This window comes from Rhinoraja longicauda, chromosome 2 (assembly GCF_053455715.1).
Source record: "Rhinoraja longicauda isolate Sanriku21f chromosome 2, sRhiLon1.1, whole genome shotgun sequence".
In the NCBI taxonomy this organism is placed as follows: Eukaryota; Metazoa; Chordata; class Chondrichthyes; order Rajiformes; family Arhynchobatidae; genus Rhinoraja; species Rhinoraja longicauda.
Window position 1 is genome coordinate 5069701 of NC_135954.1, and position 25051 is coordinate 5094751.

General features: G+C 50.8%; 1 protein-coding gene across 2 annotated transcripts in view; it reads left to right on the plus strand.

The window, feature by feature from the left end:
* The window catches only part of nedd9 (neural precursor cell expressed, developmentally down-regulated 9), a 70789-nt gene that overhangs the window by 40010 nt on the left and 5728 nt on the right, over positions 1-25051 (plus strand). For both annotated transcript variants that reach the window (XM_078414337.1, XM_078414346.1), the window contains exons 3-6: positions 15645-15737; positions 18168-18284; positions 20649-21932; positions 24791-24880. In XM_078414337.1, coding sequence (XP_078270463.1) covers positions 15645-15737; positions 18168-18284; positions 20649-21932; positions 24791-24880 — 1584 coding nt within the window. The remainder of the gene's footprint in view (positions 1-15644; positions 15738-18167; positions 18285-20648; positions 21933-24790; positions 24881-25051) is intronic.

Here is a 25051-nt window from a genome sequence, read left to right on the forward strand (position 1 = left end):
CATAGATCACAAGACTTAGGCCCCAGGATTTTATTTTGGGCTAAGTTGGTTTGTCCCGGGTGAGATGGTTGGCAACCCTAGCTGCGGACGAGCTACTGCGTCATGTCGCCGGAGACCCGGGTTCGATCCCGACTACGGGCGCTGTCTGTACGGAGTTTGTACGTTCTCCCCGTGACCTGCGTGGGTTTACCCCAGGTACTATGCTTTCCTCCCACACTCCAAAGACGTACGTACAGGTTTGTAGGTTAATTGGCCTCTGTAAATTGCTTCCGGTGTGTGTGGGATAGAGCTAGTGTACGAAGTGATTGCTGGTCAATGGTGTGGACTCAGTGGGCCGAAGGGCCTGTTTCCACACTGTATCTCTCTCAACACTCTGATACAATTGATGCATCACAGCGTGGAAACAGGCCCTTCGACCCACTGAGACCATGCCGACCCTTTCACACTAGTTCTTTGTTATCCCTCTTTCTCACCCTCTCCATAAACGCCAGAGGCAATTTACAGAGGCCAATTGGCGTATAAATCTGACTCTTATCTTTTGAATCAGTCTGAAGAAGGATCTCCAAGGAAAGACAGAGTGCTGGAATAACTCAGCGGCTCAGGCAGCATCTGTGGAGAACATGGATAGGTGACGTTTCACAGAGTGCTGGAGTAACTCAGCGGGTCAGGCAGCATCTCCGGAGAACACGGATGGTTGACATTTCTAGTCGGTACTCTTCTTCAGACTGATTTTGAGTCTTGCCGCTTGTCCCCGCTGAGTTACTCCCACACTGTGAGTCTTTTTTTTGTTGTGAACCAGCACCCGCTGTTCCTTGAGTCTCCAATCTATAAACACGCACGTCTTTGGGATGTGAGAGGAAACCCACACGGTCGCCGGGGGGACATGCCAACTCCACACAGACAGCGGCCAGGGTCAGGATCGAACCCATCTCGCTGGTGCTGTGAGGCAGCGGCACTACCAGCTGCACCACTAACGCAGAATGGGGTGCTTCTTATCTGATTGAGTCTTTACTTTAGAGATATAGGGCGGAAACATGCCCTTCCTTTGGCCCACTGGGCCAACCAGAGTTCCAGCGGCACGGTAGCACTAACCTACACACCAGGGACCATTTACAATTTTACTAAAGCCAATTAACCCACAAGCCTGTATGTCTTCGTTTAGTTTAGTGATTCTGCGCGGGGAAACAGGCCCTTCGGCCCACCGAGTCCGTGCCGACCAGCGATCCCCGCACACTAACACTATCCTACACACAACCACTAGGGACAATTTACATTTACACCAAGCCAATCGGCCTACAAACCTGCACGTCTTTGGAGTGTGGGAGGAAACCGAAGATCTCGGAGAAAACCCACGCAGGTCACGGGGAGAACGTACAGACTCCGTACAGACGGCGCCCGTAGTCGGGATGGAACCCGGGTCTCCGGCGCTGGGAGGCTGCGACTCTACCACCGCGCCACCGTGCCGGACGCTGGAGGTAAACCATATAAGGCCCCAACCCATCTGATGGCTGTGTTCTCAACACCAAGTAAGCCCCCGGCAACAAAATTGGCCTGATTATTCAGCTTGCTCATCAGCTGGTGCACTTTCCACATTGTGATCATAAAGTGACACAGCGTGGAAACAGGCCCTTCAGCCCAACGTGCCCCCCCGGCCAACATGCCCCAGCTACACCAATCCCACCTGCCTGCGTTTGGTCCATATCCCTCCAAACCCGTCCTATCCATGTACCTGTCTAACTGTTTCTTAAACAATGGGATAGTTCCGGCCTCAACTACCTCCTCTGGCAGCTCGTTCCGTACACCCACCACCCTCTGTGTGAAAAAGTTACCCCTCGGATTCCTGTTAACTCTTTTTCCCCCCTCACCTAAATCTATGTCCTCTGGTCCTCGATTCACCCGGGCGGTCACGGTGGCGCAGCGGTAGAGTTGCTGCCTTACAGCGAACGCAGCGCCGGTGACCCGGGTTCCATCCCGACTGCGGGCGCTGCCTTTACGGAGGTTCGAGTCTGTATGGAGTTTGTACGTTCTCCCCGTGACCTGCGTGGGTTTTTCTCCGAGATCTTCGGTTTCCTTCCACACTTAATAGACAATAGGTGCAGGAGTAGGCCATTCGGACCTTCGAGCCAGTACCGCCATTCAATGTGATCATGGCTGATCATTCTCAGAGACGTGCATTTTTGTAGGTTAATCGGCTTGGTATAAAATGTAAAAGATAGTCCCTAGTAGGTGTAGGATTTTGTCAGTGTGCGGGGATCGCTGGTTGGCGCGGACCCGGTGGGCCGAAAGGGCCTGTTTCCGTGCTGCATCTCTAAACTAAACTGAACCTACTCTGGGCAAGAGACTCTGTGTATCTACCCAATGTATTCCTCTCGTGTGTTTATACACAGTCGAGCTACAAGCAGATTGAGAATATCAGACAGCACTGTGACGCAGCTGTTTGAAGTGCTGCCTCACAGCGCTAGAGTCCCAGGTTCAATCCTGCCCTTGGGTCCTGTCAGCCTAGCTTATTATTACATGTACCAAAGTACAGTGAAAAGCTTTTGTTGCGTGCTATCCAGTCGGCAGAAAGGCGACACCTGATTGCAATCAAAGACTCCCAAAAACGTACAGGTTTTTACGAGGATGTTGCCAGGGCTAGAGGGTGTGAGCTACAGGGAGAGGTTGAGCAGGCTGGGTCTCTAATCCATGGAGCGCAGGAGGATGAGGGGAGATCTTATAGAGGTGCACAAAATCATGAGAGAAATAGATCGGGTAGATGCACAGAGTCTCTTGCCCAGAGTTGGGGAATCAAGGTCTGAAGAAGGGTCTTGACCCAAACCGTCACCCGTTCCTTCTCTCCCGAGATGCCGCCTGGCCCGCTGAGTTACTCCAGCATTTTGTATCTATCTATGGGAATCATTTACCCAGAGTAGGGGAATCGAGGACCAGAGGACATTGGTTCAAGGTGAAGGGGAAAAGATTTAATAGGAATCTGAGGGGTAACATTTTCTCACAGAGGGTGGTGGGTGTACGGAACGAGCTGCCAGAGGAGGTAGTTGAGGCTGGGAATATCCCGGATGGCTCGAAGGGCCGAATGGCCTACTCCTGCACCTATTTTCTGTGTTTCTAAGGCACCAGTCTCCACACAATAGCCGGAGGTGGCCACAGTAGACTGACTACTGGAGATATATGAAGGGCGTATAATTATTCCAGTCATTAGGCGAAGGGCTGTTACTGAATTACGCAGTTGTCGGTGAGTCAGGGCGTTGCACAAGAAGTGAAATTTGGGGTACGTAGCGCTGCATTCATCCAATTATCTTCGTTTAGTTTAGCGATACAGCGGACCTGGTGAGCAGAAGGGCCTGGTTCCACACTGTATCTTTTCGTTTAGTTTGGAGATACAGCACGGAAACAGGCCCTTCGGCCCCACCAGGTCCACACCAACCAGCGATCCCCACACACTAACACTATCCTACACACACACACACACACACACACACACACACACTCACACACACACTTACACACTCACACACACTCACTCACTCACACACACACACTTACACACACACACACACACTTACACACACACACTCTCTCACACACACACACTAACACTCACACCTACACACACACACACACACTCACTCACTCTCTCACACTCTCACACACACACTAACACTCACACACCTACACACACACACACACACTCACTCGCACACTCACACACACTCACACACGCACACACACACTCACTCGCACACTCACACACTCACACACACACGCACACACACACGCGCACACACACACACACACACTCTCACACTCTCTCACACTCACTCACACTTACACACACGGGACAATTTTTACATTTACACCAAGACAATTAAACTACAAACCTGCACGTCTTTGGAGTGTGGGAGGAAACCGAAGATCTCGGAGAAAACCCACGCAGGTCACGGGGAGAACGTACAAACTCCGTACAGACAGCGCCCGTAGTCGGGGTGGAACCCGGGTCTCCGGCGCTGCATTCTCTGTAAGGCGGCGACTCTACCGCCGCGCCACCGTGTCATATTTCTAAACTAATCGAAACTAAGCGACACAGCATAGAAATAGACCCTTCGGACCACCAAGACCAAGCTGGCTCGAAGGGCCGAATGGCCTCCTCCTGCACCTATTTTCTATGTTTCTATATGAAAGGACTGTTCAGAAGCTTAGTCACAGAGGGATAGACGCTATTCCCGATTCTTATTTTTAGTTTAGTTTAGAGATGCAGCGTGGAAACAGACCGATCAGCCCACCGAGTCTGTGCCGACCAGCGACAATTTACAATTGTCCCTCGTGTGTGTAGGATAGTGTTAGTGTGCGGGGATCACTGGTCGGCGTGGACTCGGTGGGCCGAAGGGCCTGTTTCCACACTGTGTCTCTAAAGTTTAAATACCTTCAGTGTGATTTGGGTTTTAACTGGGGCGGTCACGGTGGCGCAGCGGTAGAGTTGCCGCCTTACAGCGAATGCAGCGCCGGAGACCCGGGTTCCATCCCGACTACGGGCACCGTCCGTACGGAGTTTGTACGTTCTCCCCGTGACCTGCGTGGGTTTTCTCCGAGATCTTCGGTTTCCTCCCACGCTCCAAAGACGTGCAGGTTTGTATGTTAATTGACTGGGTAAATGTAAAAATTGTCCCTAGTGTGTGTAGGATAGTGTTAATCTGCGGGGATCGCTGGGCGGCGCGGACCCGGTGGGCCGAATGGCCTGTTTCCGTGCTGTATCTCTAAACTAAAAACTAAACTAAACTTCTTGTTTATAAGTTACCAGAAGTCAGTGTGTGGTGCCAGAGAAGTCTTGCTAAGCAGTGATTTTCTAACCTTTGTCATGGTTCACAGTTTCTGTGTACACGGTTCAAAAATAAGTTATACTTGCACACTGTGACATCAGCTACCCAATTACCTCTTGTTTTCCAGCCTTGTTTAATTACCAGATCTCCCATATATTTGCAGTCTCATTGCATCAAGAGCTTAGCATAACGCTGCCTCGGCAAGGCCAGGAGCATAATGGACAATAGACAATAGGTGCAAGAGGAGGCCATTCGGCCCTTCAAGCCAGCACCACCATTCACTGTGATCATGGCTGATCATTCTCAATCAGTACCCCGTTCCTGCCTTCTCCCCATACCCCCTGACTCCGCTATCCTTAAGAGCTCTATCTAAATTTCTCTTGAAAGCATCCAGAGAATTGGCCTCCACTGCCTTCTGAGGCAGAGAATTCCACAGATTCACAACGCTCTGAGTGAAAAAGTTTTTCCTCATCTCCGTTCTAAATGGTCTACCCCTTATTCTTAAACTGTGGCCCCTGGTTCTGGACTCCCCCAACATTGGGAACATGTTTCCTGCCTCTAACGTGTCCAACCCCTTAATAATCTTATATGTTTCGATAAGATCCCCTCTCATCTAGTTTACAGTGTATACAAGCCTAGTCGCACCATTCTTTCAACATATGACAGTCCCGCCATTCCGGGAATTAACCTCGTGACCTATGCTGCACGCCCTCAATAGCAAGAATGTCCTTCCTCAAATTTGGAAACCAAAACTGCAGATGAGGAAAAACTTTTTCAGTCAGAGAGTTGTGAATCTGTGGAATTCTTTGCCTCAGAAGGCAGTGGAGGCCAATTCTCTGAATGCATTCAAGAGAGAGCTAGATAGAGCTCTTAAGGATAGCGGAGTCAGGGGGTATGGGGAGAAGGCAGGAACGGGCTGAAGAAGGGTCTCGACCCGAAACGTCACCCATTCCTTCTCTCCCGAGATGCTGCCTGACCTGCTGAGTTACTCCAGCATTTTGTGAATAAATCGATTTGTACCAGCATCTGCAGTTATTTTCTTATAATACAGGTAGGAACGGGGTACTGATTGAGAATGAACAGCCATGATCACATTGAATGGCGGTGCTGGCTCAAAGGGCCGAATGGCCTCCTGCTGCACCTATTGTCTATTGCACACACTACTCCAGGTGCGGTCTCACTAGGGCCCGGTACAACTGCAGAAGGACCTCTTTGCTCCGATACTCAACTCCTCTTGTTATGAAGGCCAACATTCCATTAGCTTTCTTCACTAATCTTGGGCGAGTCTCACCCTGGCCACGCCCTCTTCTCCCACCGGGCAAGTGTTACAGTAGTGTGAAAACGCACACCTCCAGATTCAGGGACATAGTGGGCCGAAGGGCCTCTACCTGTGCTGTACTGTGTTCTATGTTCTATGTTGACTAGCTGAAGTAGTATCGTGGACGACTGTGGACACAGCAGCCCAGACCATCGCACAAACCGGCCTCTCTTCCACTGACTCCATCTACACCTCGCGCTGCCTCGGCAAGGCCAGCAGCACAATCAAGGACCAGTCTCACCCCGGCCACTCCCTCTTCTCCCCTCTCCCTTCAAGCAAGAGGTACAGAAGTGTGAAAACGCACACCTCCAGATTCAGGGACAGTTTCTTCCCAGCTGTTATCAGGCAACGGAACCATCCTATCACCAACTAGAGAGCGGTCCTGACCTACCATCTACCTCATTGGAGACCCTCGGACTATACTGGATTTACCTTGCACTAACGTTATTCCCTTATCATGTACCTGTACACTGTGAATGGCTCGAATGTAACCGTGTATTGTCTTTCTGCTGACTGGATAGGAACCATAGGACATAGGTGCAGGAGGAGGCCATTCAGCCCTTCGAGCCAACACCGCCATTCATATAACCATATAACCATATAACAACTACAGCACGGAAACAGGCCCGTTCGGCCCTTCCAGTCCACGCCGACCACTCTCTCTGACCTAGTCTCATCTACCTGCTCTCAGACCATAACCCTCTAATCCCCTCTTATCCATATACCTATCCAATTTACTCTTAAATAATAAAATCGAGCCAGCCTCCACCACTTCCACCGGAAGCCCATTCCATACAGCCACCACCCTCTGAGTAAAGAAGTTGCCCCTCATGTTACCCCTAAACTTTTGTCCCTCAATTCTGAAGCTATGTCCCCTTGTTGGAATCTTCCCCACTCTCAAAGGGAAAAGCCTACCCACGTCAACTCTGTCCGTCCCTCTCAAAATTTTAAAAACCTCTATCAAGTCCCCCCTCAACCTTCTACGCTCCAAAGAATAAAGACCCAACCTGCTCAACCTCTCTCTGTAGCTTAAGTGCTGAAACCCAGGCAACATTCTAGTAAATCTCCTCTGTACCCTCTCCATTTTGTCGACATCCTTCCCACAATCAGTAACCCGTTACTGCTTTCTCCCCGTATCCCTTGATTCCATTAGTCCGAAGAGCTATATCCAACTCTCTCTTGAATACATCCAGTGAATCGGCCTCCACTGCCTTCTGTGGCAGAGAATTCCACAGATTCACAACTCTCTGGGTGAAACATTTTTTTCCTCACCTCAGTCCTAAATGGCCTACCCCCTTATTCTTAAACTGTGCCCCCTGGTTCTGGACTCCCCCCAACATCAAGAACATTTTTCTTTCATTCCAATCCCTTAAGAATTTTACATGTTTCTATAAGATCCCCTCTCATCTTTCTAAATTCCAGTGAATGTAAGCCCAGTCGATCCATTCTTTCATCACATGTCAGTCCCGCCATCCCGGGAATTAGCACGCTACAAACGCATTTCACGGCACACGTGACAATAAATAAACTAATGCTATAGTTTTGTCGAACAGGCTTTAAGCTGCCACTGTGAATGATTTGATTCCTGGCCCATCTGGCAGGATTTAAGAGATTTACCGCAGGTGGCGCGGTAGAGTTGCTGCCTCACAGTGATGGAGCCACCATGCTGGTCTGACCTAAGGTGTTCTGGTCTTGTCACGTATACCAATGTGAAATATCACCTATCCATGTTCTCCAGAGATGCTGCCTGACCCGCTGAGTTACTCCAGCACTCTGTGAAACGTCACCTATCCATGTTCTCCAGAGATGCTGCCTGACCCGCTGAGTTACTCCAGCACTCTGTGAAACGTCAACCATCCACGTTCTCCAGAGATGCTGCTTGACCCGCTGAGTTACCCCAGCGCTCTGTGAAACGTCACATTGCGTCCAAACCATTCAGCGGAAAGACAACGCGTGATTACCATCGAGCCATTCACAGTGTACAGATACATGATAAAGGAATAAAATTTAAAATAGAAGGCAAAGCCAGTAAAGTCCGATCAAAGACAGTCTGAGGGTCACTGATGAGGTAGATAGCAGCTCAGGACCGCTCTCTGGTTACGGTAAGATGGTTCAGTTGCACCATCCTACCACAACCAGAGAGCTGCCCTGAAAGAAGGAACTGCAGATGCTGGTTTACACCAAAGATGTACACAAAGTGCTGGAGTAACTCAGCGGGTCAGGCAGCATCTCTGGAGAACACGGATAGGTGACGTTTCACAGAGTGCTGGAGTAACTCAGCGGGTCAGGCGGCATCTGTGGAGAACATGGATAGGTGACGTTTCACAGAGTGCTGGAGTAACTCAGCGGGTCAGGCAGCATCTCTGGAGAACATGGACGGGTGACGTTTCGGGTCGAGACCCTTCCTCAGACATCTGCATCTGCAGATCCTTCCTACACAGGCAGAGGAGTTGAAGTGTTTGGCAACAGAGCGATAGATCTGCCTTGTATGTTTTAACACTTAAGAAATAAAAACATACTGCCCGGGGAGAGGGGGGGAGGGGGCAAGACTGTGACTAAAGAAGAATTAGTGGAGATGCTCTGCCACTCCCTGCAGCAGCTGCCTGAGGGCAGTGGCTGTGGATTGCATCCCAGTGTACAAGCACAGTCTTGCAAGGCAGCCAAGTGTAGACAGCGCGTGTGTGCCTGTGTTTATCCACCGCCACGCTCCTGACTCGAGCAGAGCCTGCTGCAACCAGCCCCAGCTCGTGTTTGCATCTGAAGTTTCCTCTCTTCAGCTCTGTGCGGGGAAGGAACCGCAGATGCTGGTTTGGCCCGAAGACAGACACAAGATCCTGGAGTAACTCAGCGGGTCAGGCAGCATCTCTGGAGAACATGGATAGGTGACGTTTCACAGAGTGCTGGAGTAACTCAGCGGGTCAGGCAGCATCTCTGGAGAACATGGATAGGTGACGTTTCACAGAGTGCTGGAGTAACTGCCCTTCGAGCCAGCACCGCCATTCAATGTGATCATGGCTGATCATTCTCAATCAGTACCCCGTTCCTGCCTTCTCCCCATACCCCCTGACTCCGCTATCCTTAAGAGCTCTATCCAGCTCTCTCTTGAATGCATTCAGAGAATTGGCCTCCACTGCCTTCTGAGGCAGAGAATTCCACAGATTCACAACTCTCTGACTGAAAAAGCTTTTCCTCATCTCCGTTCTAAATGGCCTACCCCTTATTCTTAAACTGTGGCCCCTGGTTCTGGACTCCCCCAACATTGGGAACATGTTTCCTGCCTCTAACGTGTCCGACCCCTTAATAATCTTATATATTTCGATACAATAGACAATAGGTGCAGGAGGAGGCCATTCGGCCCTTCGAGCCGTTCAATGTGATCATGGCTGATCATTCTCAATCAGCACCACTCTCTGCACGGATTCGCAGTCTGACAGACATAGAACTCAAATGTACGTCGAAGGGTCTTTGAATGTGTCATCATTTGTGATTGTAATGTTATGGCGAGCATGTATATCCTCGTTTCTTGTCTTACGTTCTTAGTCTTTGTTGATGCTGCAAGTGGAGCGAGAAAAGTTCAGGACTTGATCTGACAGTAAAGTATCTGACGTATCGTATCGTATCGTAAGCCAGCATCTGCAGTTCCTCGATGCACACCTCCTGAACTGTGTTATTAGACCAAGTGGACCCGTTGGGCCCATTCCTCGTAGAGGGGGGACAAGGAAGGGGAGAGGGTGTGACTGAGCGAGCCCTGAACCCAAAGCCTCTCCTGTATTGGTGCAGCACCCTCAACCCCCCCCACTCAATCCCCCTTATCCCCCCTCCTCCCCCACTGACCCACTCCATCCCCCCTACCCTACCCCCACTTGCCCCTCCCCTGCCCCACCCACACTCCCCCAGCCGTGCCTCCACCCCATTCCCCCTCTCCACCCCTATTCCCCCCCTCCCCTCACCTCCACCCCTCCCACCTCCCTCCCCTCCCCCCACCCCCAATCTCCCTGCCCGCACCCCTCTCCCCCACCCCAATCTTCCCTCCTCCCCACCCCCACTCTCCCCCACCCCCACTCTCTCTTCCCCCCACCCGCACTCTCCCCTCCTCCCCACTCTCTCTTCCCCCCCACCCCCACTGTCCCCCTTCCCCCCCACCGCCACTCTCCCCTCCTTCCCACCCCCTCTCTCTTCCCCCCATCCCCACTGTCCCCCTTCCCCCCCACCCCCACTCTCCCCTCCCCCCCACCCTCTCTCTCTTCCCCCCATCCCCACTGTCCCCCTTCCCCCCCACCCCCACTCTCTCCTCCCCCCCACCCCCACTCTCCCCTCCTCCCCACCCCCACTCTCTCTTCCCCCCACCCCCACTCTCTCTTCCCCCCACCCCCACTCTCCCTTCCTCCCCACCCCCACTCTCCCTTCCTCCCCACCCCCACTCTCCCCTCCCCCCCACCCCCACTCTCCCCTCCCCACCCCCACTGTCTCTTCCCTCCCCACCCCATTCTCTCTTCCCCCCACCCACACTCTCCCCTCCTCCCCACTCTCCCCTCCTCCCCACCCCCACTCTCCCCTCCTCCCCACCCCCACTCTCCCCTCCTCCCCACCCCCACTCTCCCTTCCTCCCCACCCCCACTCTCCCCTCCCCCCCACCCCCACTCTCCCCTCCCACCCCCACTCTCTCTTCCCCCCACCCCCACTCTCTCCTGCCCCCCCCCCCCCCCATCCCCACTGTCCCCCACCCCGAGAGTTTTAGTCATATATAGATTAAACAAACAATTTTCAGTTCCCGGGCTCCACAATCCATGGACTGTTGAACTTCAGCGTGGAGTCTGGGATTCCTGTTTGAGATGTTTTTTTGTGGATAAAAGCCACCTGCTTCTGTCAGTATTTGGGCCTAGCCATGAGCTGGGGTGAAAGGTCACCTGATCTATGGCGATCAGACTGTTGTTCGTGACCCTTGTCCCGCCCTGCCCTTTAGAAGTGTACAAAGCAACGCGCAGCGTGGAAAACCGATTGGTTTCGACAACGAGCTTTGACTTTATTCCCCTTTCCTTCCACAGTCCATTCCCACGTTCGACGATTGCTCTTTTTTTTTAAAAAACAGGTGTTGGCTCCAGGCTCCTGCAGCTTCTCGTTTTCACCCAACCAACACCTAACAATGGCCTTTATTCACAAAATGCTTGAGTAACTCAGCGGGTCAGGCAGCATCTCGGGAGAGAAGGAATGGGTGACGTTTCGGGTCGAGACCCTTCTTCAGACTCAGTCCTGAAACGTCACCCATTCCTTCTCTCCCGAGATGCTGCCTGACCTGCTGAGTTACTCCAGCACTTTGTGAATAAATACCTTTGATTTGTACCAGCATCTGCAGTTATTTTCTTACCCTAACAATGGCCTGTTTCCCTTATCAGCCTCATTTTTTTTAAAAGAGAGTTAGGTTGTGAATCTGTGGAATTCTCTGCCACGGAGGGCAGTGGAGGCCGATTCACTGGATGGATTTAAGAGAGAGTTAGATAGAGCTCTAGGGGCTAGCGGAATCAAGGGATATGGGGAGAAGGCAGGCACGGGTTACTGATTGTGGATGATCAGCCATGATCACGATGAATGGCGGTGCTGGCTCGAAGGGCCGAATGGCCTCCTCCTGCCCCTATTTTCTGTGTTTTTTTGCGTATCTATCATTCGTTGTTCTTCATCTCTCTGCGTTGTCGTCTATCTCTCTCGTTTCCATTATCCCCCAACCAGTGTGAAGAAGGGTCTCGACCCGTAAACGTCACCCATTCCTTCTCTCCAGAGATGCTGCCCTGCCCCGGCTGAGTTACTCCAGCTAGTTGTGTCTACCTTCCCTGTGAAGTCTCCATGGCTTTGTGCTTTTTGTATTCTTGTCACCCAAAGCCATTTCCGGACGAAGAACTTAATTTAATTTTGTTAAGAGATACACTGCTGAAACAGGCCCTTCGGCCCACCGGGTCCGCGCCGACCAGCGATCCCCGCACACTAACACTATCCTACACACACTCGGGACAATTTACACGTACGCCAAGCCAATTAACCTACCAACCTGCACGTCTTTGGAGTGTGGGAGGGAACTGAAGATCTCGGCGAAAACCCCACGCAGGTCACGGGGAGAACGTAGCAACGCCATACAGAAAGCGCCCGTAGTCGGGATCCAACCCGGGTCTCCGGCGCTGCATTCACTGTAAGGCAGCTACTCTACCGCTGCGCCACCGTGCCGCCCCACGTCTTTGGAGTGTGGGAGGAAACCAGAGCACCCGGGGAAAACCCACGCAGGTCACGTACAAAACTCCATACAGACAGCACCCGTAGTCAGGATCGAACCCACCCACAGTTTAAGGTGGCCTATCTGGAAACAGAGTGATACAGTGTGGAAACAGGCCCTTCGGCCCAACTTGCCCACACCGACCAATCCACCTACACTAGTCCCTCCTGCCCACATTGGGCCCATATCCCTCAAAACCTGTCCTAAACACGTACCTGACCAAATGCCAGGAGATTAGTGGGCAAAATTAGAGCACATGGTATTGGGGGTAGGGTACTGACATGGATAGAAAATTGGTTGACAGACAGAAAGCAAAGAGTGGGGATAAATGGGTCCCTTTCGGAATGGCAGGCAGTGACCAGTGGGGTACCGCAAGGTTCGGTGCTGGGACCCCAGCTATTTACGATATACATTAATGACTTAGATGAAGGGATTAAAAGTACCATTAGCAAATTTGCAGATGATACTAAGCTGGGGGGTAGTGTGAATTGTGAGGAAGATGCAATAAGGCTGCAGGGTGACTTGGACAGGTTGTGTGAGTGGGCGGATACATGGCAGATGCAGTTTAATGTAGATAAGTGTGAGGTTATTCACTTTGGAAGTAAGAATAGAAAAGCAGATTATTATCTGAATGGTGTCAAGTTAGGAAGAGGGGATGTTCAACGAGATCTGGGTGTCCTAGTGCATCAGTCACTGAAAGGAAGCATACAGGTACAGCAGGCAGTGAAGAAAGCTAATGGAATGTTGCACCTGGAGTACTGTGTGCAGTTTTGGTCTCCAAATTTGAGGAAGGATATTCTTGCTATTGAGGGCGTGCAGCGTAGGTTCACTAGGTTAATTCCCGGAATGGCGGGACTGTCGTATGTTGAAAGGCTGGAGCAATAAGGCTTGTATACACTGGAATTTAGAAGGATGAGGGGGGATCTTATTGAAACATATAAGATAATTAGGGGATTGGACACATTAGAGTCAGGAAACATGTTCCCAATGTTGGGGGAGTACAGAACAAGGGGCCACAGTTTAAGAATAAGGGGTAGGCCATTTAGAACGGAGATGAGGAAGAACTTTTTCAGTCAGAGAGTGGTGAAGGTGTGGAATTCTCTGCCTCAGAAGGCAGTGGAGGCCAGTTCGTTGGATGCTTTCAAGAGAGAGTTGGATAGAGCTCTTAAGGATAGCGGAGTGCGGGGGTATGGGGAGAAGGCAGGAACGGGGTACTGATTGAGAGTGATCAGCCATGATCGCATTGAATGGCGGTGCTGGCTCGAAGGGCTGAATGGCCTACTCCTGCACCTATTGTCTATTGTCTATAAACATGGTTTTTTTTTCATGTGTTTTAATTCTTCCCGAGTAGGAATTATTTTACAAAAGGCTTCCTCGTTTGCAATATGCTGTGCGATTCTGTGCAGTGAGGCGTGTTTGATTTTTCTCCCTGCTGTTCAGTAGATTTTTTTTTAAATTAATAATAATTTTGGTATTATTCTTTGTCTCTTTGCATCAGGCAGAGGAAAGCAGGCCATCCCGAGGCAAAGTAGTCACTAGGATTTGTGGGTCTGCCATCTGTTTTGTGCAGATGGTACCAATGGATGGTTTAGTTTAGTTTAGTTTAGAGATACAGCGCGGAAACAGGCCCTTCGGCCCACCGGGTCCGCGCCGACCAGCAATTTCCACACACTAATACCACCCAATATCACACAGTATGATATTCGCGTTGTACAGAGAATTTGGATAATTGTTTATAAACTGCATAGATGTATGTTTGCGTGTGTGCATATCTGTGTATGTATGTGCCATATGTATGGATATATGAATGTATGTGTGTGTATGTATGTATATATATATATATATATGTAGATGAGATAAAGTTTGTGAATTAATTGATGAGTAGCAGACAATGGGCAGGAATGAATACGTGTACACTTCCTCCTTTTTGAACATGTATGATTTAAATTGTGTTGTATATGAGGATTTATTAATTGAGTCGTGAACAGGTTTATCATTTGATTCATTTTATTGTTATTTTGTTTTGTTTTTATCTTTTTTGTTTGACATGTTCGGGATAAAAATGTTCAAATCGAATCAAAATCCTGCACACACTATGGATAATTGACATTGACAAGCCAATTAACCTGCAAACCTGTACGTCTTTGGAGTGGTGCAGCGGTAGCGGGGACATTTAAAGTGGGCTCCCAACCCAGATATGCAACCCAGAAACCAGATATGCATCTCCCGTACATTTTCAAAGAATGCCCACACACTTTCCACTTAACCACTTTTTAATTTTTTTTTTAATACAGCTATTAGTAAACTGGAAGTAAATCCGGTTTATTCCTTGTTACAATAACATAACAACAGGTATAACAGGTATAACAGAGCTTTATTTGTCGTTCGGTACCGAAGTACCGAACGAAACTACATAGCAGTCATAGAAAAAAAAAAGAACACAAGACACATAACCCCAACACAAACGTCCATCACAGTGACTCCAAACACCCCCTCACTGTGATGGAGGCAACAAAACTTCCCCTCTCTTCCCCACGCCCACGGACAGACAGCTCGTCCCCGACCGACCCGCACAGTCCCCGCACAGTAACCCATACAAGGTGTTATAGTTCAAAACTCTCAAGTACTTACCGACTTGTCAGTGGTTTCAGCGAAAATTAGGACGCCGGAGAAGCATCGACAGCGTGGGAATTTCCGCGATGTTTCCGAAGACGGTGTAATCTCCACCTGACTCAGCATTGTCGTGGTCATTGTGGTGGTCATTGTCGTGGTCACTGTCGTGGTCATTGTCGTTGTCGTTATCGTGGTCATTGTCGTGGTCACTGTCGCGGTCGTTGTTGTGGTCGTTGTCGTTGTCGCGGTCATTGTCGCGGTCACTGTCACTGTCGTGGTCATTGTCATGGTCATTGTCGTCGGGTAAAAGAAACGTTCGGCGAAAATCGCCTAAAGTGGGACAGGCCCTTAAGATACAGCTCTTAGGGCTAACGGAATCAAGGGATATGGGGAGAAGGCAGGAACGGGGTACTGATTGTGGATGATCAGCCATGAATTGAATTGAATAGATTTATTGGCCAAGTATGTACACATACAAGGAATGTGCCTTGGTGCTTTGCTCGCAAGTAACAACACGACTCACAGTAAACGATTTACAGTGAATGGCGGTGCTGGCTCCAAGGGCCGAATGGCCTACTCCTGCACCTGTTTTCTATGTTTTCTATCTGGTGATGTATTTTGAACTTCCTCCTTTGTACAGGTGATGACTCCAATCAGGTGTGGACAAGGCTACGTTTACGATTCCCTGTCGAGGCAGCAGCTGTACGATATCCCGGCCGCTCACCGCCAAGGGGTAGGTCAAGAACCCGTGACGGGCAGGTGTGGAGTGGACAACAACAAAATGCTTTCAGTTCAGTTTATTGTCAGGTCATGGAAAATAGGTGCAGGAGGAGGCCATTTGGCCCTTCGAGCCAGCACCGCCATTCATTGTGATCATGGCTGATCATCACAATCAGTAACCTGTGCCTGCCTTCTCCCCATATCCCTTGATTCCACTAGCCCCTAGAGCTCTATCTAACTCTCTCTTAAATTCATCCAGTCAATCGGCCTCCACTGCCCTCTGTGGCAGAGAATTCCACAAATTCCACAAAAGGATAAGGGGGAAGTCTTTTAGGACCGAGATGAGAACGTTTTTTTTCACACAGAGAGTGGTGAATCTATGGAATTCTCTGCCACAGAAGGTAGTTGAGGCCAGTTCATTGGCTATATTTAAGAGGGAGTTAGATGTGGCCCTTGTGGCTAAAGGGATCAGGGGGTATGGAGAGAAGGCAGGTACAGGATACTGAGTTGGATGATCAGCCATGATCATATTGAATGGCAGTGCTAGCTCGAAGGGCCGAATGGCCTACTCCTGCACCTATTTTATTTTTTAAATTAAAAAATTCACAACTCTCTGGGTGAAAAAGTTTTTTCTCACCTCAGTTTAAAATGGCCTCCCCTTTATTCTTGGACTGTGGCCCCCGGTTCTGGACAACCCCAACATTGGGAACATTATTCCTGCATCCAGCTTGTCCAGTCGTTTTATAATTTTATACGTCTCTGTAAGATCCCCTCTCATCCTTCTAAACTCCAGTGAATACCAAGGTACAGTGAAAAGCTTTTGTTGCGTGCGAATGCAGCGCCGGAGACCCGGGTTCGATCCCGACTACGGGCGCTGTCTGTACGGAGTTTGCACGTTCTCCCCGTGACCTACGTGGGGTTTTTCCAAGATCTTCGGCTTCCTCCCACACTCCAAAGACGTGCAGGTTTGTAGGTTAATTGGCTTGGTAAATGTAAAAATTGTCCCTAGTGGGTGTAGGATAGTGTCAGTGTGCGGGGATCGCTGGTGTGCGGGGAACCGGTGGGCCGAAGGGCCTGTTTCCGCTTTATATCTCTGATTTTTTTTATTTTTAATTAGATTTAGAGATTCAGAGCGGAAACAGGCCCTTCGGCCCACCGAGTCCGCGCCGCCCAGCGATCCCCGCACATTAACACTATCCTACGCACGCTAGGGACATTTTTTACATTTACCCAGTCAATTAACCTACAAACCTGTACGTCTTTGGAGTGTGGGAGGAAATCGAAGATCTCGGAGAAAACCCACGCAGGTCACGGGGAGAACGTACAAACTCCGTACAGACGGCGCCCGTAGTCAGGATCGAACCTGAGTCTCCGGCGCTGCATTCGCTGTAAGGCAGCAACTCTACCGCTGCGCCACCGTGACCGCCCTAATCTAAACTAAAGGACAGGCAGCATCTCTGGAGAGAAGGAATGGGTGACGTTTCGGGTTGAGACTGGAGACCAGAGTGTGGTTTATAGCAATATAGAAACTTAGAAAATAGGTGCAGGAGGAGGCCGTTCGGCCCTTTGAGCCAGCACCGCCATTCATTGTGATCATGGCTGATCATCCACAATCAGTAACCCGTGCCTGCCTTCTCCCCGTATCCCTTGATTCTGCTAGCCCCTAGAGCTCTATCTAACTCTCTTTTAAATTCATCCAGTGAATTGGCCTCCACTGCCCTCTGTGGCAGAGAATTCCACAAATTCACAACTCTCTGGGTGAAAAAGTTTTTTCTCACCTCAGTTTTAAATGGCCTCCCCTTTATTCTTAGACTGTGGCCCCTGGTTCTGGACTTGCCCAACATTGGGAACATTATTCCTGCATCTAGCTTGTCCAGTCCTTTTATAATTTTATACGTCTCTATAAGATCCCCTTCTCATCCTGCTAAACGTTAGACAATAGACAATAGGTGCAGGAGGAGGCCATTCGGCTCTTCGAGCCAGCACCGCCATTCAATGTGATCATGGCTGATCATTCTCAATCAGTACCCCGTTCCTGCCTTCTCCCCATACCCCCAGACTCCGCTATCCTTAAGAGCACTATCTAGCTCTCTCTTGAATGCATTCAGAGAATTGGCCTCCACTGCCTTCTGAGGCAGAGAATTCCACATTCACAACTCTCTGACTGAAAAAGTTTTTCCTCATCTCCGTTCTAAATGGCCTACCCCTTATTCTTAAACTGTGGCCCCTTGTTCTGGACTCCCCCAACATTGGGAACATGTTTCCTGCCTCTGACGTGTCCAACCCCTTAATAATCTTATACGTTTCGATAAGATCCCCTCTCATCCTTCCAAATTCCAGTGTATACAAGCCTAGTCGCTCCAGTCTTTCAACATAAGACAGTCCCGCCATTCCGGGAATTAACCTAGTTATGTTGTGACGAAGCTTTACTTTCTCTCCACAGGTCTATGACATTCCCCCTTCGATGCTGAAGGGACCGTCCCACCAGGTACAAGCTGAGGAGTTCAGGGCCAGGGGCCTGTATTCCATCCCATCAAGCTTGGGGAAGGATAATCAGAGTGTGAGTATTTGCTGCAATCTCACGCATCTCAAGTTCAGCGATTTTCTTACGGATCGAATTTCAATTTACGAGGACGTAGCCAGGACTCGAGGGGCCTGAGCTCTGGGGAGAGGTTGAACAAGCTGGTTTGGCAGTATGACTCTATAACTTTATAGTTTTAAAGTGGGAGAGGTGAAGTGCAGGGCATTTTTTTTTCTAGTCTTCGAACGATACAGCGTGGAAACAGGCCCTTCGGCCCAACCTATCGAAACGTATAAGATTATTAAGGGGTTGGACACGTTAGAGGCAGGAAACATGTTCCCAATGTTGGGGGACTCCAGAACCAGGAGCCACAGTTTAAGAATAAGGGGTAGGCCATTTAGAACTGAGATGAGGAAAAACTTTTTCAGTCAGAGAATTGTGAATCTGTGCAATTCTCTGCCTCAGAAGGCAGTGGATGCCAATTCTCTGAATGCATTCAAGAGAGAGCTAGATAGAGATCTTAACGATAGCGGAGTCAGGGGGTATGGGGAGAAGGCAGGAACGGGGAACTGATTGAAAATGATCAGCCATGATCACATTGAATGGCGGTGCTCGCTCGAAGGGCCGAATGGCCTCCTCCCACACCTATTGTCTAACTTGCCCACGCTGGCCAACATGCCCCAGCTACACTAGTCCCACCTGCCAGCGTTTGGCCCATATCCCTCCAAACCTGTCCTATCCATGTACCTGTCCAACTGTTGGTATAGTCCCTGCCTCAACAACCTCCTCTGGCAGCTCGTTCCATACACCCACCAACCTCTGTGTGAGAAAGTTGCCCCTCGGATTCCTGTTCAATCTTTTCCCCTTCACCTTGAACCTATGTCCTCTGGTGCTCGATTCTCCCACTCTGGGCAAGAGACTCTGTGCGTCTACCCACCGATCTATTCCTCTCAAGATTTCCTCCCAAGTTATTTTTTAAACTTCCCTTCAATGTAGGAAATGTTGATGTGGGAGTGTTATAATGTGCTCATTGTCTGCGTTTCCCCTGTTCTCGTGTCCAGCCTTTGTCCCGTAAGCCCACGCAGTCCTTCACATCTCTGCGGCTATTGATACGATCCCTGAGCTCAGTCACTACTGCCACCACCAACTCCCACCCTGGTTGCCCCCTAATCCAGCCCTTTGTTCCCTCTCGTTTTCACACCACCCCCTTCCTTATCTCTGTCTCTCCCTGTCCCCCGACTCTCTGATTTGAGTATAGGAGTAAAGAGGTCCTTCTGCAGTTGCACAGGGCCCTGGTGAGACCGCACCTGGAGTATTGTGTACAGTTTTGGTCTCCTAATTTGAGGAAGGACGTCCTTGCTATTGAGGCAGTGCAGCGTAGGTTCACCAGGTTAATCCCCGGGATGGCGGGACTGTCAGCTGAGGAAAGATTGGAAAGACTGGGCTTGTATTCACTGGAGTTTAGAAGGATGAGAGGGGATCTTATAGAGACGTATACAATTATAAAAGGACTGGACAAGCTAGATGCAGGAAAAATGTTCCCAATGTTGGGGGAATCCAGAACCAGGGGCCACACGGTCTAAGAATAAAGGGGAGGCCATTTAAAACTGAGGTGAGAAAAAACCTTTTTTACTTAGAAAGTTGTGAATTTGTGGAATTCTCTGCCACAGAGGGCAGTGGAGGCCAATTCGCTGGATGAATTTAGGAGAGTTAGATAGAGCTCTAGGGGCTAGTGGAGTCAAGGGATATGGGGAGAAGGCAGGCACGGGTTACTGATTGTGGATGATCAGTCATGATCACAATGAATGATGGTGCTGGCTCGAAGGGCCGAATGGCCTCCTCCTGCACCTATTGTCTATGTTTTCTCTCAGTAAGCGCTGTAAGGCAGCAACTCTACCACTGCACCACCGTGCCACCTCTACTTTCAAGTAACCCTTGCCCTTCCTCGCTCTGTCCCTCCACACCCTAGTCATCCATATAATGCCTTCGTCATCAGCACTTCCAGAGCAAACAAGGGACCATTGTGGGCTCCACCTTTCTTTGGTCGTCCGTTCCGGCTCTGATTTGTGCTGAACTTTTCCGTACCTCGTTTCCCTCTCATCCGACTCTCAGTCTGAGGAAGGGTCTCGACCCCGAAACTCCACCTGTTCCTTCTCTCCAGAGATGCTGCCTGACCCGCTGAGTTACTCCAGCACTCTGTGAAACGTCACCTATCCATGTTCTCCAGAGATGCTGCCTGACCCGCTGAGTTACTCCAGCACTCTGTGAAACGTCACCTATCCATGTTCTCCAGAGATGCTGCCTGACCCGCTGAGTTACTGGGGCACGTTTCGCCTGACTTATGCCTCTTGTTTATTGTTGCTGTGAGGTTCTGTTTGACTGTCTTCTGCATCTTCGCCACAGGTTTACGATGTCCCTCCGTCTTCGCACAAGCAGATGTTTGGCGGCGCGGACGTGGAGTGCAACTACGACTTCCCACCTCCGATGAGGCACCTGGCCGACCCTCTGGGTTGCCCCAGGCCCGAGGGTGTGTACGACACCCCTCCAGCGACGGTGAAGCTGGGCGCCCTGAAGCAGTCCGTCTACGACGTGCCGCCGACCGCGGTCGGCTCGGAGTCGGCCTCCGGGCGGCAGTGCGTCTACGACACCCCGCCGGCCGGCCGGCTGCACAGCCCGCCGCAGAGGGACGTGTACGACGTGCCGCGGGGCGCCTCGGAGCCGGGCCGGCCCGCCACGCCGGGGGAGGGCGCGTCCGCGGTCTACGACGTGCCGCCGCGGGTCTCGCAGGACGGGCCGGCGGTGGCGGCGGCGGCGGACGGGATGAACCGCCTGTCCTTCTCCAGCACGGGCAGCACCCGCAGCAACATGTCCACCTCCTCCTCCTCCTCCACCACCACCTCCTCCTCCACCACCACCACCTCCTCCTCCTCCAAGGAGAACTCGGTCTGCGCCTCGCCCGTCCCGGAGAAGAAGGCGGCGGCGGGGGCGGCGGTGGGGGCGGGCGACCCGGACTCGGCCTTCGACAGGCTTCACCAACTCCAGCAGGCCCTGGACGGCTCGGTGCGGGAGCTGCAGGCCTTTGTCTCCCCCGACTGGCGGTCGTACGAGGTGATGGGGAAGAACCTCAACCAGATCCACGCCGCCGTGGACAACGTCAAGTACTCGCTGCAGGGCTTCCTGGCCTTCGCCCAGGGGGCCTTGACCTGCGCGGCCCGCCTGCCCGACTCGGCCCTCCACAGCAAGCTGAGGAAGCAGCTGCAGCACCTGGACGACTCCTACCAGATCCTGCTCCAAACCGGCCAGGCCTTGGACAACACCAGCTGGTCCCTGAACCTGCTGCTGGCCAACAACAGGCCACTGGGCAAGAGCGACCACCTGGACCGCTTCCTCATGGTGTCCAAGATGGTGCCGGACGATGCCAGGCAGTTGGCATCATCCGTCAGCGCCAACGCCGAGCTCTTGTTCCGGCACGGAGCGACCAACCTCCACACCGTCCACGAGATGAACCAGGGGCCTGCGGAGGAACGGACCTCCACCAACTGCAACCAGGCCCAGCCGCAGGCCGACAAGGCCTTGATCCAGATCGGGCTGTACAGCCCGCCCCACAGCGACCATCAGGACCGCAGCAACAATAAAGAGCTCTTCGATAAGAGTTGGATGGAGGACTATGATTACGTCCACCTGCAGGTTGGTGCGATAATTCCTCACGGGCGGCACGGTGGCGCAGCGGTAGAGTTGCTGCCTTACAGCGAATGCAGCGCCGGAGACCCGGGTTCCATCCCGACCACGGGTGCTGTCTGTACGGAGATTGTACGTTCTCCTCGTGACCCGCGTGGGTTTTCTCCGAGATCTTCGGTTTCCTCCCACACTCCAAAGACGTGCAGGTTTGTAGGTTAATTGGCTTGGTAAATGTAAAAATTGACCCTAGTGGGTATATAGGGTAGTGTTAATGTGCGGGGATCGCTGGTCGGCGTGGACCAAAGGGCCTGTACCCACTAGGGACAATGTTTACATTTATACCAAGCCAATTAACCTACAAACCTGCTCGTCTTTGGAGTGCGGGAGGAAACCGAAGATCGCTGAGAAAACCCACGCAGGTCACGGGGAGAACGTGCAAACTCCGTACAGACAGCACCCGCAGTCGGGATCGAACCCGGGTCTCCGGCGCTGCATTCGCTGTAAGGCAGCAACTGTACCGCTGTGCCACCCTAAAGCTTTAAGCCCATGGCATCTGGTATTCCCAGGCGGTTTCCCATCCAAGTATTAACCAGGCCTGAGCCTACTTAGCTTCTGAGATCACAAAATGCTGGAGTAACTCAGCGCGTCAGGCAGCATCTCAGGAGAGAAGGAATGGGTGACGTTTCGGGTTAGGGGAAGAAAGGATGTGGTTGGAGACAGGAAGACAGTGGGAGAACTGGGAAGGGGGAGGGAAAAGAGAGGGAAAGACAGAGGAGCTATCTCAAGTTGGAGAAGTCAATGTTCATACTGCTGGGGTGCAAGCTGCCCAAGTGAAATATGAGGTGCTGTTCCTCCAATTTGCGGTGGGCCTCACTATGACACTGGAGGAGGCCCATGACAGAAAGGTCAGACTGGGAGTGGGAGGGGGAGTTGAAGTGCTGAGCCACGGGGAGATCAGGTTGGTTAAGGCGGACTGAGCGGAGGGACGTAGGTGGGGAGGGATTTGACCAACGGGGAAAGGATGACATCATGCGCTTTCAGGCTAACGTGGCCAGAAACAAACATTTCTTAGCAGCGTGTCATATTTTGTTCTAATGCTTTCAGAAGCTGGCAGAGTTTCACAGAAAGGTGACGTGGATATAAACCATGGAAACAGTTCCTATGGTCCACACTTGCCAACTGCACACACTTGCACTAATCCTGCCTTTAATTACAATTCATTCAGACCTGCTCACATACCCATCAAGACCGTCCAGAAACTGCCACTAACACGCACACACACACACACACACCAGTGGCAAATTACATCAGCCAACTAACCCAGCAGCCTGCACGTCTTTGGAACGTAGAAAATAGGTGCAGGAGGAGGCCATTTTGGCCCTTCGAGCCAGCACCGCCATTCATTGTGATCATGGCTGATCATTCTCAATCAGTAACCTGTGCCTGCCTTCTCCCCATATCCCTTGATTCCGCTAGCCCCTAGAGCTCTATCGAACTCTCTCTTAAATTCATCCAGTGATTTGGCCTCCACTGCCCTCTGTGGCAGAGAATTCCACAAATTCACAACTCTCTGGGTGTAAAGGTTTCATTTCACCTCAGTTTTAATGTGTGGGGGGGAATCCAAATCACCCGGAGGAAACCCAGGCAAGTCACGGGGATAACGTATAAATCTCCACACAGACAGCGCCCGTAGTCAGGATCGAACCGGGGACTTTGGTGATGTGAGGCTGCAGCTCTACCGCTGTGCCACTGTGATGAAGGACACTACTTCCTTCAAGACACTACAAGAGTGCATCTTAGAGAATAAGGAGACTGCAGATCAGCAGGTATTAGCTACAGGGAGAGTTTGGACAGAATTTGTAACATAGCAAATAGGCGCAGGAGTAAGCCATTCGGCCCTTTGAGCCAGCACCGTCATTCAATATGATCATGAGTGATCATCCAAAATCAGTACCCCGTTCCTGCTTTCTCCCCATATCCCTTGAATCCGTTAGCCCTAAGAGCTATATCTAACTCTCTGTTGAAAACATCCAATGAATTGGCCTCCATTGCCTTCTGTGGCAGAGAATTCCACAGATTCACAACTCTCTGGGTGAAAAGTTTTTCCTCATATCAGTCCTAAATGGCCCACCCCTTATTCTTAAACTGTGACCCCTGGTTCTGGACTCCCCCAACATTGGGAACATGTTTCCTGCATCTAGCCTGTCCTATCCCTTAAGAATTTTATATGTTTCTATAAGATCCCCTCTCATCCTTCTAAAACGCAGTGAATACAAGCCCAGTCGATCCATTCTTTCATCTTGTGTCATTTCCGCCATCCCGGAGATTAACCTGGTGAACCTACACTGCACTCCCTCAATAGCAAGAATGTCCTTCCTCAAATATTTATATGTTTCTATGTCACAATTTAAGAGTAAAGGGTAGGCCATTTAGAACTGAGATGAGGAAAAGCTTTTTCACCCAGAGAGTTGTGAATCTGTGGTATTCTCTGCCACAGAAGGCAGTGGAGGCCAATTAACTGGATTTTTTCAAGAGAGAGTTACATACAGCTCTTAGGACTAACGGAATCAAGGGATATGGGGAGAAAGCAGGAATGAATTTGGATGATCAGCCATGATCAAATTGAATGACGGTGCTGGCTCGAATGGCCGACTCCTGCACCTATTTTCTATGCCACCCATTCCTTCTCTCCAGAGATGCTGCCTGACCCGCTGAGTTACTCCAGCAGTTTGTGTCTATCTTCGGTGTAAACCAGCATCTGCAGTTCGTTCCTGCACATTTTGGTTGAGTATATGTTTGCTCATCATGATCTCTGTGGCACATCATTTTGTTCATGTTAAAAACTTTTTTTTTCTTTGATATTGAAGGGGAAAGATGAATTTGAGCGGCAACAAAAGGAACTTCTGGAAAAAGAGAATATAATTAAACAGAATAAAGTGCCTCTTGAGCAGCATCAGGTATGTTTTGTGTGTTTCGTAGATTCATAGAGTGATACAGTGTGGAAACAGGCCCTTTGGCCCAACCTGCCCGCACCGACCAACATGCCCCATCTACACTAGTCCCACCTGCCTGCGTTCGGCCCATATCCCTCCAAACCTGTCCTATCCATGTACCTGTCCAAATCTGTA